Here is a 15,528-nt window from a genome sequence, read left to right as displayed (position 1 = left end):
GGAGCCTGGACCCGTGAGCCCAGCACGGCAGGACGGCCGGGGCGGGGGCAGGGCCGAGGACCCCAAGTTCCCAGCCCCAGGCAGGCAGCAGGCGGCAATGTCCATGAATCTTTTTATAAAATACAGGGTGGGGGCTTGCGAAGGCAGTTCCCGGACGTGGCTCCGGGACGCGCCGGGGGCGGGGATGTCGCGGGCTCACACGAAGATCTGGATGCGGTCGCGGATGGGCTGGCGGCAGATGGGGCAGGCGCTGAGCGCGGCGCCGCAGGGCGCGCACGCGCCGTGGCCGCACTGGAACACGAGGCGGATGTGGCTGTCGATGCAGATGGGGCAGGTGATGCGCTCCTCCATCTGCCGGTACCGGCTCTGCAGCTCCTCCACCAGCTGCCGCGGGGGGCCGGGCGCGGGGGCGGCGCTTGCCACCTCCGAGCCGTCTGCGGGGAGAGGGAGGGACTGGGTGCGACCCGGACCAGGTGTGAGCCGGGACGGGTGTGATGGGGCCAAAGTGTGATCCGGGCCCAGGTGTCAGCCGGGACCGGGCGTGAGCCGGGGGCAGGGCGTGAGCAGAGGGCGAGGGCGGGGCTGGGCGCAAACGGGGCAGGGGCCAGGGACAAGGACCGGGCCGGGGGCGGGTGTAGCAGCCCGCCAAGACAGGAAGCGGGGCGGGGCACTCGGCCCACCCACCTGGGCGCAGCTTCTTGCTGATGGCCACCTGGCACCTGATGCACTTCTTCATCCTGCGCGCGCACTCTGCGGGGGGAGAGCGCGGTTGGGCAGGGCCGCCGTGCCCCCCGGCGCCGCCCGGGCCCGCACTCACCCTCGCACACCGTGCGGTGCTGGCACGGCGCGAAGAGCACCAGCAGCGCCAGCTCGGAGCACACCAGGCACTCGGCGGCCTCGAGCCCCGCGGCGGCCACGTGCAGGTTCGTCACGGTGTTCGGGGTGCCGGGCACGTGCGTGGGGCCCGGGGCCGCGCCGCCGCCCGCCTGCCGCTCCCTGCAGTTGGAGGCGGCGGCTTGAAAGGGCCCGGCGGCCGCAGAGCCCGCGCCCCGCCCCGCGCGCGAGCTCACCGGAAGCGCTGGGCACAGCCCTGCAGGGCCTTGAGCAGGCGGCCCTCGGCCACCAGGTCCAGCGGGCTCCGGCCGCGGTGGTTGGCGTAGCTCACGTCGGCGCCCTCCAGCGCCAGGAAGCAGGCGACTGCCGCGCCCGCCGTCAGCTCCGCGCCGCCCGGGAGGCCCGAGGCCTGTAGCTGGGCGGCAGGATGCAGGCGGTGAGGGCGGGCGCGGGAGCAGCCGGCGCCCATTCCAGAGGCCCCGACTCCGGGCAGCAGAGTTGGGGAGGCACCCAGCTCTGAACCACCACTCCTCACCCCCTTTCCCAGGCAGGCCACGGCTGCAGAATCGCAGGTGCTGGGGGTCACGAGGGGGCGGCTCCTCAAAACCAGCCTCCCAGGCCACCCCCCGGCAGAAAGCATGGCTCCCTGGGCCGGCACTGCTGGTGCCAGGTCCTGAGGCCAGGCGCCACGGTACCCTCGCCACACCCAGCTCCGCTTCCTCACCCTGGACAGCAGCTGCAAGGGCCCTGGGTCCCCCCCGGCCCCATCAGCCACCAGGGGCAGCATCTGATGACGCTGCAGAGCCACATGCAGGGCTGTGTCCCCCTCCTCATCCTCCGCGTTGACACTGCAACCGGCATCCACCAGCAGTGGCACCAGTCCCACGTGGGCCTGCTGCACGGCCAGATGCAGCGGGGACTGGAGCTTCCTGTTGCGCACGTTCACGTCACAGCGGCCCTGGGGAGGGGCACACGTTCTGCTTGGGGACCCCAGCAGGCCCCCAGCTCCCCGGTCCCTGGGCAGGCCCCACACCCTGCCCGCACCTCCCTGATGAGGATCTGGGCCACCTCACGGTGGTTGTTGAGGGCGGCCAGGTGCAGCGCCGTGAAGCCATCCTCCTTCTTGGCGTCCACAAGCTGCCGTGCTCGTGCCAGAATCTTCCGGACAGCTCTGTAGGAGCAGGGAGATGGTCTAGGGCCTGGGGCCGTCCCCAGGGTGTCCTGGCCAGTGGCAGGAACTGGGTGCCCACACTCACAGCGCATGGCCCTTGAGGGACGCGTGGTGCAGCAGCGTGAAGCCCTGGCTGTTGGTGGCAGTGACGCTGATGCCAGGCACCTCAGTGAGGACCTCAACGATGCTGCTGGCGCCGGCACCCGCTGAGATGGCTGAGTGCAGGGGCGTGTCGGCATGGGCGTCCTGTCGCGGGGAGCCAGTGGTCACTTGGCGGTGACTTCCTCTGGGGTCAAGCTGCCTCCTTAACCCCAGGTCAGGGTTGGGGCACAGGGGACCAGCACTCACAGGCAGGTTGACGTCACAGCCGCGCTCACACAGGACCCTCACCACCTCCAGGAAGCCCCTCTGCACGGCCACATGCAGCGCTGTGCTGCGGGAGCTGTTGAGGGCGTCCGCCCCGCACCCTGCGCTCAAGAGCACCCGGGCAGCCTCAGGCTGGTTCCTGCCGGAAGAGAGCGGGAGGGAGGAGGCACGATGCCCAGTGGCTGGACCCCGGCGCTCGGCCGCTCCGGGTCCTCCCAGGCCTCACCCCAGGGCCGCATAGTGCAGGGCCGTGTTGCCCTCCTCGTCCGGCAGGTCCGCTCCGGCCCTTGCCTGCAGCAGCAGCCGCACCAGCTCCACCTGGCCCAGGTAGGCAGCCACCTGCAGGGCTGTCCTGCCCTGGTTCTTGGTGTCCACCTGCCAGGACAGCCAGCAGGTGAGTCCCCGGCTCTCTCCCCAACCCTTGTGGGGAGGAAGGCCAGGAAGGGAGCACACCTGTTCCGGGTGCCTCTGCAGCAGGTCCAGAGCCCGGGCCACGTTGCCCAGCACCACCTCCACCACTAGCCGCCCTGCGTGTTCGGGGTCACCCTTCTGGGCCCGCAGCTTGTCCAGGGCCACGCTCAGAGAGCCTGGGGGCAGGGCTGAGGTCAGTGTTGGCCAGGGGAAGCCCACCTCCCATTGGCCACCTGGGCTAGTGCCCCACTTTTGTTCTCCCTGGCGCGCTCGGCCACGTCCAGGTTGGCGTCCTCCTCGGGCCGGTAGGCTACCAGGCAGGAGGGGCTGAAGGTCCACTGCTGACCACCAACTGCCACTCGCAGGTTCCCGTCTCCAAACACTTTGACCACTTTCCCAACGCGGCCCAGGGCCTGAGGGGGAGAGGTGGGGTCACAGCAGGCCACGGGTGGGGGCGGGGCAGGGGTGGGGCACTCACGGGGGCCATGTCGTCCGTCCACTCGCCGTGCCCGGCCTGCAGTCGCTTCGCGGCATCCAGGTCGTCGATGACCCGGACCACGTCGCCCACCCAGAAGGAGTTGTGCTGAACAACAGAAAGGCACGTGAGGGGGTCCCCCCGGCCCCACGTGGCTGTCCAGGGTCACGGGCACTCGGGAGTGACCCACCAAGCTCCACAGGCCGGGCAGTCCCAGCCTGCCCCCCACCCCCAGCACAACCAGGTCTGGCTGGACAAGGGCAGCAGGCGACAAGGCAGCTCTGGGTGGCCCAGCCCAGAGCCATGGGGTGACAGCCATGGAGACAGCCGGGAGGCCGTGTCCAGACCAGACACAAGCCAGCTTTGGGGAGGTGCAAAGGCCAGGGTGCCCACCCCTGGGGAGCCTGAACCCGGAGGGGCAGGAGGCAGCAAGGCCGGGTGTGTGGGGGTGGGGCTCCTCCCCCCTACTCTGTGCCCCGACACCTGCACCCTCATCTGTGGAGAACTCGCTCCCCAAGCCCATCCTGTGACTCCCCACACCCCCTCCTTGAAGGCCGGGGTGTCCCAGACCAGAGGTGCAGAGCAGAGCTGACTCCTCCACCCCACTAGTCCTACCCCGCCTCCCCCATCCCCACCACCGTGTCTCCCAGACAACTCAGTCCCTGCCTCCCTGAGCCCTGTCCTCACAGCTGCTCACACCTGCCCCCCACGCTGCCTTCTCTGCCCACAGTGCTGTCCTGGCCCCTCAGTCCTCAGGACAGGAGGCTTGGGCCTGCCCACTACAGCCCCACCAGCCCTGGTGCCCTTCTCTGGGTCTCATCATACCCGATCCCTCTTCTCCTGGACCCCACCTCCACCCACCAGGCCTCCCCTTCCTTCAGGGCTGGGGGCTCATGGGTGGGGGCTGGCACCCCAGTCCTGCCTGACCACTCCCCAGTGCTGGGTAGGTATGTGGAAGGTTGCAGAAGTGAATGGAAGGGGCTCAGCCCGGCCCCCCATGCACCTTGGTGAGAGCCCCAGGGTGGAAGGTCCAGCGGGTCTCATGGTTGAACTGCACACGCACGTCCCCGCGGTCCGTGATGCGGTGCACGGTGCCCGTCTGTCCGATAAACTGTGGCGGGTCACGGAGGCTATGGCTGGGTTAGGCTGGACTCCAGGGAAGGAGGAGGGCTGGGGTCTGGAGGACTCAGGAGGGGAGGGCACGGGGGCTCGGCAGGCGGGGCGGCTCACCTCCGCCATCCTGGGGTTCCAGCCACCGTGGCCCTCCTGCATCTCCCTCAGGACGTCTGTGTCCAGCAGACACTTGACCTTGTCCCCATGCTGGAAGGGCTGGCCGTCAGCACTCACCCTGCGCTGCAGCTCTGCCGGCTTACCTGGGGGAAGGCAGGCCGGCCTCAGGCAGCAGCCCCTCCCCTCCAGGACTGCACAGGCAGCCCCTGCCCAGCCAGGGAGGGAGGGCAGCTGGTGTCAGCAGGATGGCCCCGTACCGAGCCTCGGGAGGTGCTCCTTGTAGTAGAAGCCGCCTGCCGCCTCACCCACACACTTGAGGTCCACCTTGCCCTTGTGGCCCACACGGTACACGTTGGTGGTACCATCAGCCCACGTGACACTGGCCACACTCCGGCCTGTCTCCACATCCCAGCCACGGATGTCCACCACTCGGCCTGGCTTCCCTTCCCCTCCTGGGGAGAGAGTCCCCGCCAGCAGGCTAAGGCTGTGCCTCGAGGCTGAGCCGTAGCCAGCCACAGCCCAGCCCCACCTCCCCGTCCCCTCTGCCCCCACTCACCATCCTGGGAGCCCCACTCCCAGTCGGGCCCTCGCACCACCTTTGCCCCCTGGAAGATGCCCCTCAGCGGGATCCTTGGGAGGCCCTGGCGGGGACTCAGTGTCACACTGCAAGAGAGCGGGTCCTGAGCCCCTGAGGAGAGGCCCATCCTGCAGCCCCAGCAGGTGTGAGTGGGAGCTAGGGATGCAGCAGCTTCAGGACGGGGGTCCCAGCAGAGCAGCACCCTCCACACTCAGGGGAGGCTCCAGGTGAGCCATTGGTACCCCTGGACTGGGGCCTGGAGTGAGCCTGCTGGGCATGTCCCTCGGGGGACTTCCCTGACACCAGGCTCCCACCCTCACAGCAAGGCCTCTGGGGGCAGTCACTTCATGCCTGCTGCCTCTCAGAGAGCCAGGGCACAGCCTGGCCTGGAGAAGGGCTCAGGAGCAGGGAAGGGAGGAGCGAGGAAGGCAGGTGTGGCCAGCAGCCCCCAGACAGCTGGCCCACTCCCACACTTCCTGCAGACAGCTGGGATCTGGAACACACACTTCCCTCCCAGTGCAGGGAGGGACAGGGAGACAACGGTGACAGCACAGGGGACAAGGGATGGCACCTCCAGGTGCCTGGCCCAGCCCAGCAGACTCCCCAGCCCAATTCCCTCTGCCCACAGCGAAGCAGCCTCCCAGCCAGGCCAGGGGCACCTGCCCGGCTGTGCCAAGCTTGGGCTGTCCTGCCAGAGGCCTCGCTGCCAGGCCTGGTGCCTCCATGGGGAACGCTGGCTGCAGCCACACACAGGCCTCCTCGGTGCCCCAGCCTAACGCTGTACCAGGAGCCACGCCTGGCTCTCGGTGTGGTGCTAGGACAGAAGAGATCCTGCCACCAAGCTCTGCAGACCTCCCTGGTAGACAATGCTGCCTTCCTCAGGGTGGGGGCTGGTGTCCGTGCCCCAAAGTGACCAAGGCCTTGGCCATCTGGATGGCTCGGGAAAGGGAGAAAACGGCTCCAGTCCCGGGAGGCCAAGGCCTGGGTGGGTCCAGGCACCTGTCACCAGGCCTGAAGATCAGCCAGGGAGGACCCGGTGTGACCAAGCCCTGGCACGCTGTTGCGGGCAGCGGGGAACTCACGGGCGCGAGTGGGCTGTCTCGTAGCGCTCGAAGGCGTGGGCGAGGTCGTGCTTGTTGTGCATGTAGCACTGCGTGCAGAGGTCGTAGTCGAAGCAGACGCGGCACTTCCAGCGCATGCCCCGCAGCCCGTGCTTCTTGCAGCAGTCACAGATGATGTTGGGGTGGCGGACGCCTGGGGGCGGCCCGAGTCAGGGAAGGGGCCGCCCCACCCCCGGGGCCCCACCCCCTCGCCAGCCCCCAAGGCTGCGCACCGATCTGGGCGTTGTCGTAGAGCAGCAGGTCGTGTGCGCCTTGGTAGCCGGCGCGATAGTTGGTGCGGGTGCCCTGGTCCCACTGCACGACAACCGTGCGGTCGGGGGTCGATGGGCTGCCGTGGCGGCCGAGCTCCACCACTGTGCCCACGCCGCCCTCGCCGCCGTCCTGCTGGCCCCACTTCCAGTCCACGCCGCGCACCACACGCATGCCCACCTGCACGCCGGCCTGGGGGTCTGGGTCCATGGCTGGCAGGGCTCCTCAGAGACCTGCAGGGAGAGGGCGCCCTCAGGCTGCATCTGGAGGCCACAGGGCCAAACTGCCCTCAGGACAGTGCTCACCTGCCCAGAGAAGGCCACCTGGGAGATACACACAGGCCCAGGAAGGAGCGAGGCAGAGGGGCTGGACGGCATGTGCCAATGCCTTGGGGCTGGGGAGACCCACGGCCAGCAGGGAAGGTGGCAGTGGCACCCGGCCTGGAGGGAAGGTGGGGCCGAGGCTGCACCACCGCAGTCTGGCCCAAGGGGTCAGGAATCAGACCCGGCAGAGGAGGTCCCCGAGCATCTGCCCATGCTAACGGATTCCATCCTAGGTGGGCAGTGCCGTGAGCCATCGATACGTATTTGTTTAAAAATTAATGGATTTCAATCGTAGATCTCAACGTGAAAGGTAAGATAATAAAGCTTTCAGAATAAAACTGACTACTACTGCTCTTTGTGGAGACAACCGATACGTTGCACTTCACTAAACTAAGAGCCGCTGCTCACCAAGGCATCATTAAGCAACTGAGCAGGTGGTGGCAGGTGAGAGATGTTTGCGACACGCAGTCCCCCCAGAGGACTCGTACCCAGAACGTGTGAAGAACCCGACGGATCCGTATGGAGAATCCACCGCCCAGCAGAAAAGCGCAAACACCAGAACGGGCAGCAGACGACTAACACGCGAGGTGTCTGGTCACCAGGACGCCGCCCTGGGCAGGACGCTGGTCACACGGCACCGCGGGGGCCTTCTCTGGAGCAGTGTGGCCCGGCCACTCCAGGTATGACCAACAGAGGTGGCACACGGGTCACCGAAGCACGGCCTCACGTCCAGGGTGAACTGCGTCCTGAAGGGCTCGGTCCCCAGTGGAGCGCGGACCCACCCGGCTCCCGCGACCGCAGGGCGGCGCTCACCACGGACATGGAGGGAAGGAGTCACGAGCTACAGAGCACGTGCCGGGGTCCCATTTATAGGAAGACGGCAAAAGGGACAAGCAAATCCAGGGCGTCCGAGACAGACGGGGCCAAGGGCCCCAGAATGTGCTGAGCCCACCTGGGCATCCACGGCACACGTGGGTCTGCCGTGGCCGCGCTCTCTGCATCACGCCGTCACCGGTCTTGTTAACGACGCGAGTGGACTTGGAAGACACTGGGAGTGGGAGAGGGCCCAGGGACCCCCAGATGCTGAGGGAGCCACCTCCACTCCAGCTCTCATGTAACCGTCCGGACCCCGTGGCCGGGGAGGGAGGCAGCGCAGGGACACTGCCCGGAGCAGGGCAGGGGAACCCTCGGTCTAGGTCCAGAACTCACACTCAGCCTTCGAAGGAGGCCAGAGGACACCCTCAGGCTGTCCGGGGCACAGCTGAGGATGGGAGGGGACTGCCAGCCAGCCAAGGTCTTGCCGGCTCCAGCGAGGGGTCCCATGGCCCTGTTTAGCCACAGGACACTGAGGCCAGCCCAGGGCACCACACGCCCCACCCGGGCCCCGCCCATCCCAGCCCAACACTCTGCATCCAGGGCCAGTTCAAGAGACACCCCGGCCCAGGTAAGGCTGCAGGTGGACACTGAGGACAGGCGGCCACCTGGCTGCGGCCCCCACTCCTGCTGTGGCTCCGGGGCTGGGTGTCCACAGCCGGCCAAGCTCTACAGGTCGTCCCTGGACCAAGGCCCCACTCTGAAGCTGGTACCCAGCACGGGGGCTCTGCCTGCAGGGCCGCGCTCCTGATCCGCACCGAGTGTCTGAACCTTCGACTCCCTCAGATGCTCAGGGGCACCAACCTCTCGCGGGCCTGGCCACCAGGGCTGACCACAGCCCTGGGAGCACCAGGGCTTGCACAGAAACAGGACGTTCTAAGAGCACAAGACTTCCCTGCCCGGTGGCTGTTCAGGAGCCTGTACCACACGGCCAGGCCACACTGCCCCCACCTGTGGCCAGTGGAGACCCAGCGAAGACGGGGCACCAACGCCTGAGGCCAGGGCGGGCTCCAGCACAGGGCTTTGTCCTCCTCCACAGAGCGCAGGAGGCCCAGCAAGGACAGCGGTAAACTGCCCAGTATTGCCCAAGACTCTTTGGTGCCGGCGAGCCCCAGACAAGGGGAGGGGCCCCGCGAGTGGCACCAGGTGGCCAGGGATGACAGCCCGCCCTGCATTCCCCGCAGTCCTTCCGCAGCCCCCAGGCCTGGCCGTCTGGGAGTCCTCCCTCCACATCACCAGCTGCCACAGGTGGCTGCCAGAGCAGCCCCTCCCTGCCCTCTGGGCCACACAGAGCCAGGAGTGACCCACGCACCCTCCCCACGCCCCGCACACAATTGTCCTTGACAGAGCAGTGAGCCCAGGAGGTCAGGGCCTCCAAGGGCACCCCCAGCTCTGTTCACTGCCTCATCCCAAGTCCAGCCTCCGCCAGCTTCGACTTTGGCTGAGAGCGAATGAAACAAGAAGCGGACAGAACTTGTACTCAGCTCCCGTGACAGCCGGCAGACCCCTGTCCCAAGGGCCTGGCCCAGGCCACTCCCACCCGTCCAAACATCCACGGCGTGCTCCCCAAGGCCAGGCACCGGCACTGCATCCTGAGCACACGCAGCTGCATCTGGCGCGTCTGCGTGGACACTGTTCCTCTGGCCGCCCAGCCCCACGGCCCCTCCCTGGTCATGGCCCTTGACTCTCCCCCGAGACCCTGCTGTGCCCACTGGGACTGTCTGGGAAGGAGTCACCCCTCCTTCCCTGGGCTGGGTGAGCAGCTTGATGTCCTGCTGAGCCACCACTGGGGGGCAGGCTGTGCAGACCGCCCACTCCCTGCACCCCTGCAGTGGCTGCAGCTTCTGCCCGGGGAGCTCCTCCGAAGGTGCAGGCACAGCCGGGGCTGAGCCTCCCCACTCCCAGCCTCCTCTGCACAGGGACTCTCCCTGCAGAGATGGCAGAGGTGGGGGAGGCTAACACAGTGGCCTCCTTGCAGAGTGGTGGCACTGCTCCTTAGGGGCGCAGACCCCACCCCTGCCAGGCTGCCAACTTCTGCCAGATCCACACACACCTTCTTCCTGCCAAGGGCCCACCAGAATTGGTCACAACCGGGAGAACATGCTGAGCTGGGGCCTCTTCCCCGCCAGACACTCCTGCTTAGCAAGAGCAGAGCTTGTTACAGGCAGCCACAGACCCAAACGAGCATGAGCAGACAGCCCCAACTGGAGGTCTCTCCTGTTAGCGGACAACCCATCTGCCAAGCCCTGAAAGTGGCCCAGCACTGAGATGAAGGACTTTGGGCAGGAAAATACCCAGGTACCATGAGCTGGCGCCATGGTCATTCTGCAGCCAGGGTGGCATCCCCCCATCCCTGAGCCCAGCCTCCCAGCCGGAGCCGGCTCTGCCGAGGCCAGCCACCACACCTGCCCAACCTGGTGGCCTATGGCCCACTGGCCACATACTGCTGGACCTTTTCCGACAAACATGGTTGGGGCACCAAGCACGAGAGCCTGTGCCCAGCCCTGCCCTCGGGAGGAGGGCAGAGACTGCAGACGCCAGGGTGGAGGGTGCCCAGCAGAGTCTTTGGGAAATCGGAACCAAGCCTTAGCTGGCAACCACTCCACAGGGTGGCAGGTGGTCAGCCTGTGACGGAGGAGCCTGCCCCGCTGACCAACACGCGTGTGCAGCACGCCTGGCATTTTTAGCAGAGCCAGACAGTTCTCGAGCCCCAGCCGGGCAGGCTGCAGGGAGGGCTTCCTCCCCCAACTCACCTCTCGTGCTGCCCAGGCTGCCCCGACAAGAGGAAAGCGCCCAGAGGAGCCCAGGCGGGGAGCTGGGTGCACCCGCCGACTCCACGGTTCTCCCCACGGTGCAGAGGTGCAGCCTGGCGGTGCCCAGCCCAGGAGCCTCCCCGTTGCCTCCCCTCCAGGACCCCTCCCCGGAGGTCGCGGGGTCTGTCTGCTCCACCACTCCCTCTGCCACCTCCCTCCACTCAGCTCCCTCTGCCCTTCCTGCCTGGTCTTTGTCACTGTCCCCCCAGGACACAGCACCTGCCCTCAGGCTCCTGGCACGCTACCTTAGACCTCCAGGGGTGTGGAGGGCGGAGTGGAGCCGGGAGGCAGCCATGAGACCTGGGCAGCCGGGCACCCCCAGCCGGACCCAGCACTCGTCCCCTCCATCTGGGAGGTCTCCCTCACAGGGAGACAGGGACAGAGTGTGACTACTCAGGGGGCCTGAGGATCAGACTGGGCCTGTCCCGTCCCACTGTTCACAAGAGGCTTAGGGGCTGTGGGGTCTCACAGGCAGCCTGGCCATCCCAGAAGGAAGCTTGCAGGCAGGAGAGTTCATCCCTGGGCTTCCCTGACCATCAGGCCCTCCTCAGGCCACGAGACAGGCACTTCCACACCCAGGGTGGGGTGTATGTAAAACTGGCCCCGAGGGCAGTGCCTGCACGCCTGAGGATGGCAGGCCAGGGGGCCTGCTGTGCCCCATCCTCTGAGCAAGTCCAGGAGTGGCCTGGATGCCTGGACTGCACTGTGCGCCCGAGCTGGCCACACTGCAGACCTCAGGTGCGTACAGGCCCAGAGGCAGTGAAGCGAGGAATACCCGAGCGGGGGGCTGTCCTGGACCAACCAGACTCCCAGGGACAGATGCTGCCCCACGGGCTCTCACCACTGCCTCCTCCCAGGACCTGCCAAGCCTCCTGACGACTGCCCTGCGCCATCCCTTCCTGCAGATCAGGAGCCTCCGAGCTCCTACCTTCCTGTCCTCACCCTACAAGGCTCCAGGCACAGAGGAAGGTACCTGTGAGCCCCGAGCGCCCTGCAGAATGGGCTCCCCACCTGCCCGCAGCAGGCTAGCTCTAGGCCGGAGGCTGCAGTGGAAAGTGCAGATGTCATGGCCAGCCCAGACCCAAGTGTCCCAGAAACACTGAAGCCAGAGACAGCCTACAGCCACGCAGGAGCCGGGACCCAGCACCATGGAAGGCTCCAGGGAGAGCTGCAGCCACCACAGCCCCAGCTGTGCATGTGGCCCTACTTTCAAATCCACAGAAACGGGTGCCAATCTGTTCCCTGCTGTCCCTCTGATAAATACACAGCCAAGGCTTCACACTCAGATGCTGCACACTGCCTCGGAACGCCTGCTCGCTCACGCACGCCACCGTCTCAGTGGGAAATCCACCCAGAGTTACCTACCTTTACTTCCTTACCAGAGAGGCTGGACTCTGCCGTCTGCCCCAGAGCTTACAGGCCGTGCCGCTGGCTGGCAACGGAACCCCCTCAGAGGCTATTGCTAGCCACGTTTAAAACGACGCTGAGGCAGTCAGAGCATGAAGACTCGGGCAACAAATGTGCTTCAGCGGAATCAGAACTTACCTCAGAGCACACGCCAGCCTGGAGTTGGCATCTAGGGATTAGTTGCTATTCCTGGGTCACAAATTCACTCGGTCGCCAGACTTTGCTACTGGACACTGGAAGCCATTGCCGACACAGAGCACAGCAGACAGAACGGGCAGCCCGTGAGCCAGTCTGGGGAAAGATGGTTTTAAAAGGCAATTTTACACATTAGCGTTGACCATCCTAACCACACCAGTAGCAGCTGGATCTGTTCTCTTGCTGACTAGCTTCTCTTTTCACAAAAAAATGCGAGCTCTTAGGGGGCAGAAATATTTTCAAACCATAAATCGAGACAGTGTAGGAATAAGGTATTCCCCTATTATGGGTACTTTATTGGAAAAGCTTTAAGAAGCCACAGAAAGCAAATCATATTTAGCTAAGAAGTTAGTAAATGGCCTTTATTCAGAAGAATAAGGTTACAGAAGACTGAGGTGGCACAGGACACAGGCTCCCTTCTCCTTGCACTTCTGGCTGTGCCTAGTGACACTGCGGAAGTGACACTGTGTGTGGCACAATCAACTGGCAAAAACGGGTGAATCACAGGCCCCTTCTATGCAGCAGCTCCGGCTAAGATGCAAGTGGACCTCCTGGGTGCCCAGGGAGGTCAGGTCCACTGGGCAGTGAGATGCAGCCCTGAGACAGAGGCCAGGACACCCAACTTGCCAGACACAGAGACGCCTGCTGGGGGGAAAGCCCCCACGAGGAACAAGACTGTCATCACCTCAAATCTTGGCCATCCGGGCAGAGGCCCTCAGGCATCCAGCAGACTGCGGTGTCACCCGCCAACTCACTGCCCTGAGCTGACCTTGAGCCGGAGAGCGACAAGACATTCATATACTTGTCGCATCGGGAGCAACAGGCCTGGGTGGAACGGGGGGAGAAGGGACCTCCCAGGAAGGGCCAGGCTTCCCAGGGTCCCCGCGCTGGGGCCGTCCTGTCCCCAGGTCCGCGTGCACATCAGGAGCCTGTCTGGCACCTTTGCTTTTCCTAGATTGGCTCTGAACTCAGAGAGATGAGGCAGTTTTATTTATCTATCACTCCTCCTGCCCACGCGCATGCAGGCTCCGACCAAACGCAAGCCCTCTGACCCCGCCTCAGAACGAACCCACAGGGTGAGGCACTAGATGCAAAGCAGCAGGCAGCAAACCGGTCAGAGCTCACCTGTCCGGCCGTCCGGTCACCCGCCCGCCCGCCCGAGGCCCTCCGGGACCCGCCGCGGCCGCGCTGTGCTTCGTGGCACAAGCCCTGAGCGCTGCGGCCGTGGCGGCGGGGAGACGCCGGGACGCACGGTTAGCCCCGGGCCCGCGCGCCCGCACCCCGCGGCCGCGATCGCACACGTCAGGGCCGCAGCCCCCGGCGAGGCTCCGGGGTGCGCGCGGGCACGAGCGGCCGGCCCCTGGGCGAGGGTCGGGGCGCCCGAGCCTGCGCTGCGCCCGCCCCGCTCACTGGGCGCCCGGCTGCGGGAGGCCGCGGGCCCCGTCGACCCTCCACGTGCCGGCAAGTTTCCGTCCCGCTCGCTCGGCCCGGGGGCGGGGCCCGAGGAGAGCCGAGGCCCGCGGCCGGTCCGTCCGTCGGCTGTCCCGGAGCGCGCGCCCGCGCCGCGCAGAGCCTGCCGGGAGTTGTGGTCCGCAGCCGCGGGGACGCGCAGAGCGAGCTTCCGGGAGGCCCCGCGGGGAGGGGCCGCGCGTGGCGCAGGGACTGGGGGCGCGCCGCGCTCAGAAGGGGAGCACGTTTCGGGGAAAGCAGGGAGGGCCCGGGAGCAGGCTCCGCGCCCGCACGCACCGTCAGCCGGGAGGCCGGCTCGCACCGCGCCAGCTGCCGGGAAGGAGCCCAGGCCCGGCCGGCTCGGGCGCCGCTGCCACGCCCCGCGACGGGGCGGGACCGTAGCCGGAAGTGCGTTACGGGCGGGCGCCCGCACGCTGCCCGACGTGGCTCAGCTGGTTTCGGGGCGCTTGCGTGTCCGAGGGCGCATCCCGTTGCCGTGGAGACGGTGGATCCGCCAGCGACGTCAGGCTCCGGGGAGCTTTCGGGGCTTCCTGGGACGCAGAGCCCGGGCCTCGTCGCAGTCGACTCGCGACTCGATTCCTGGGGCAGAGCCGTGGTTCTGAGTCACGCAGCGCTGGCGGCACGGGGACGAGCAGCAGCCGCGGCCCGCTCTCCGCGCCCCGCTTCCAGCCGCAGAGGCAATTGCTCCTTCTGGCAGTTTCCTCCGATAGACGCCTCCGTGTTTCTGAACAATAGACGGCTAATTTTTATTTCTTATTTTTAGATATTTCCGTGGATTTCCCGCCCCACCCCTCAGATGGTCCTGTTACCTCCCCAGTGTGTCAACCTCGAAAGAAACTCAGAGGCCGGGCGCGGTCTCACGCCTGTAATCCTAGCACTCTGGGAGGCCGAGGCGGGAGGATCGCTTGAGTCCAGGCGTTTGAGACCAGCCTAGGAAATAGCGAGACCCCATCTCTACAAAATATAGAAAAATTAGCCGGGCGTGATGGTGCGCCCCTGTGGTCCCGGCTACTCAGGAGGCTGAGATGTTATGGCAAGTGTTACAGTGACCAGTCCCAGGGGAATAACCGAGACAGTTGGAGAGTCAATGTTTAATCTCTTAACGCCAGCGGGCCCAGAGGAGACAAGTCTCCAAATTCTGAGCACCTCTTCCGGGTTTTTGTCAGGTTTTATACTCTTTTGGGGGGTTACTTTTAACAAATCACACGCAAGTATAAATGATTAACCAATTAGCAAAAAGATTTAAAAGTTATCCGATAAACAATAATTCTTACAAGTGGTATAATTATGATAGGCTTGTAACAAATAGTATAATCATAACAGGCTTGTAGTTTTGCTCAACCGTTCTGCAGTTTTAGCTTGCAAGGCTGACAGGTGTCAGCATCTACTTTGTGGTTTTAAGCAAAACTGGCATGGAAATTTCCCTAACAGAGGCAGGAGGATCACTCCAGCCCGGCAGTTGGAGGCTGCAGTGAGCTGTGATCATGCCACTGCAGCCAGGGTGACAGCAGAGACCGTGTCTCAAAAGCAAAAAAAAAACAAAACTCAGAGACGTGCTCTCCAGGACAAATAAATGAGCTCACTTGGGAAAGCAGGAGACTCCAACCTGTGACAGATCACAGGCATATCCAAGCGATGGGGCCAAGGGAAGGTTTTTAAGACAAAGAGATTCACATAAGCTGTTTTGTAACAAAAAACACTGGTTTATAGGGGCTTGTTGCAGGAGTTGGCGTTAGCTCACTGGCGAAGACAGTTGTTACTGGGCAGGTGTACCTCCCACCCTCACCCAGGGCAAGCTGGTTATCTGGAATACTGCAGTCTTGAGGAATTTCCTTGCCACACTTCCTGTTAAGGGCAATGTGGTATTGCAGGAATGTCTTATAATAGTGCCTCCTACAAGTATTCCCATGAGAGCTCCCCCTTCGTGGCCTCCACTCCATTTTCTTAGGGTTTGAAATAAGTGGACCCTTTCTGGTGCTGGCAACTTTCACATTGGACATCCACAGAGAACGT

The 15,528-nt window shown here is 65.1% G+C and overlaps 1 protein-coding gene across 3 annotated transcripts; it reads right to left on the bottom strand.

Annotated features, from left to right (window-relative positions):
* Window positions 1–100: 100 nt before the first annotated feature.
* On the bottom strand, window positions 101–12,244 carry MIB2 (mindbomb E3 ubiquitin protein ligase 2). 3 transcript variants are annotated; one of them, XR_001138033.1, is made up of 19 exons: window positions 11,989–12,244; window positions 6,398–6,667; window positions 6,147–6,318; window positions 5,044–5,150; window positions 4,745–4,939; window positions 4,488–4,630; window positions 4,261–4,368; window positions 3,261–3,365; window positions 3,033–3,195; window positions 2,825–2,958; window positions 2,598–2,746; window positions 2,354–2,510; window positions 2,091–2,251; window positions 1,879–2,005; window positions 1,559–1,792; window positions 1,071–1,249; window positions 818–986; window positions 685–750; window positions 109–434 (listed from the first exon to the last, which is right to left on the bottom strand). XR_001138033.1 is itself a non-coding variant. In XM_012657555.1 (19 exons), exons 2-19 carry the CDS (start codon window positions 6,642–6,644, stop codon window positions 196–198), a joined length of 2,865 nt encoding a protein of 954 aa, XP_012513009.1. In that variant the 5' UTR covers window positions 6,645–6,667; window positions 11,989–12,244; the 3' UTR covers window positions 109–195. The 3 variants fall into 3 exon arrangements, 2 of the variants coding, with proteins under 2 accessions (XP_012513010.1, XP_012513009.1); XM_012657555.1 differs by having other exon boundaries at window positions 818–996; XM_012657556.1 differs by lacking the exon at window positions 3,261–3,365 and having other exon boundaries at window positions 101–434; window positions 818–996.
* Window positions 12,245–15,528: the final 3,284 nt, after the last annotated feature.

Source organism: Propithecus coquereli, unplaced genomic scaffold, assembly GCF_000956105.1.
Source record: "Propithecus coquereli isolate 6110/MARCELLA unplaced genomic scaffold, Pcoq_1.0 Scaffold544, whole genome shotgun sequence".
Classification (NCBI taxonomy): domain Eukaryota; kingdom Metazoa; phylum Chordata; class Mammalia; order Primates; family Indriidae; genus Propithecus; species Propithecus coquereli.
Note: the sequence above shows the minus strand (reverse complement) of the source record. Positions and strands in the feature narration are given on the sequence as shown.

What these genes read in the sequence shown, in the direction of transcription:
- MIB2 (XM_012657555.1), bottom strand. Translation starts at nt 6,644, where the DNA reads ATGGACCCAGACCCCCAGGCCGGCGTGCAGGTGGGCATGCGTGTGGTG. An exon ending in GGAACCCCAGGATGGCGGAG is followed by an intron (nt 4,369 to 4,487) that starts GTGAGCCGCCCC and finishes GACCCGCCACAG; the next exon opens with TTTATCGGACAGACGGGCAC. An exon ending in GGACGGACGACATGGCCCCC is followed by an intron (nt 3,196 to 3,260) that starts GTGAGTGCCCCA and finishes TCTCCCCCTCAG; the next exon opens with GCCCTGGGCCGCGTTGGGAA.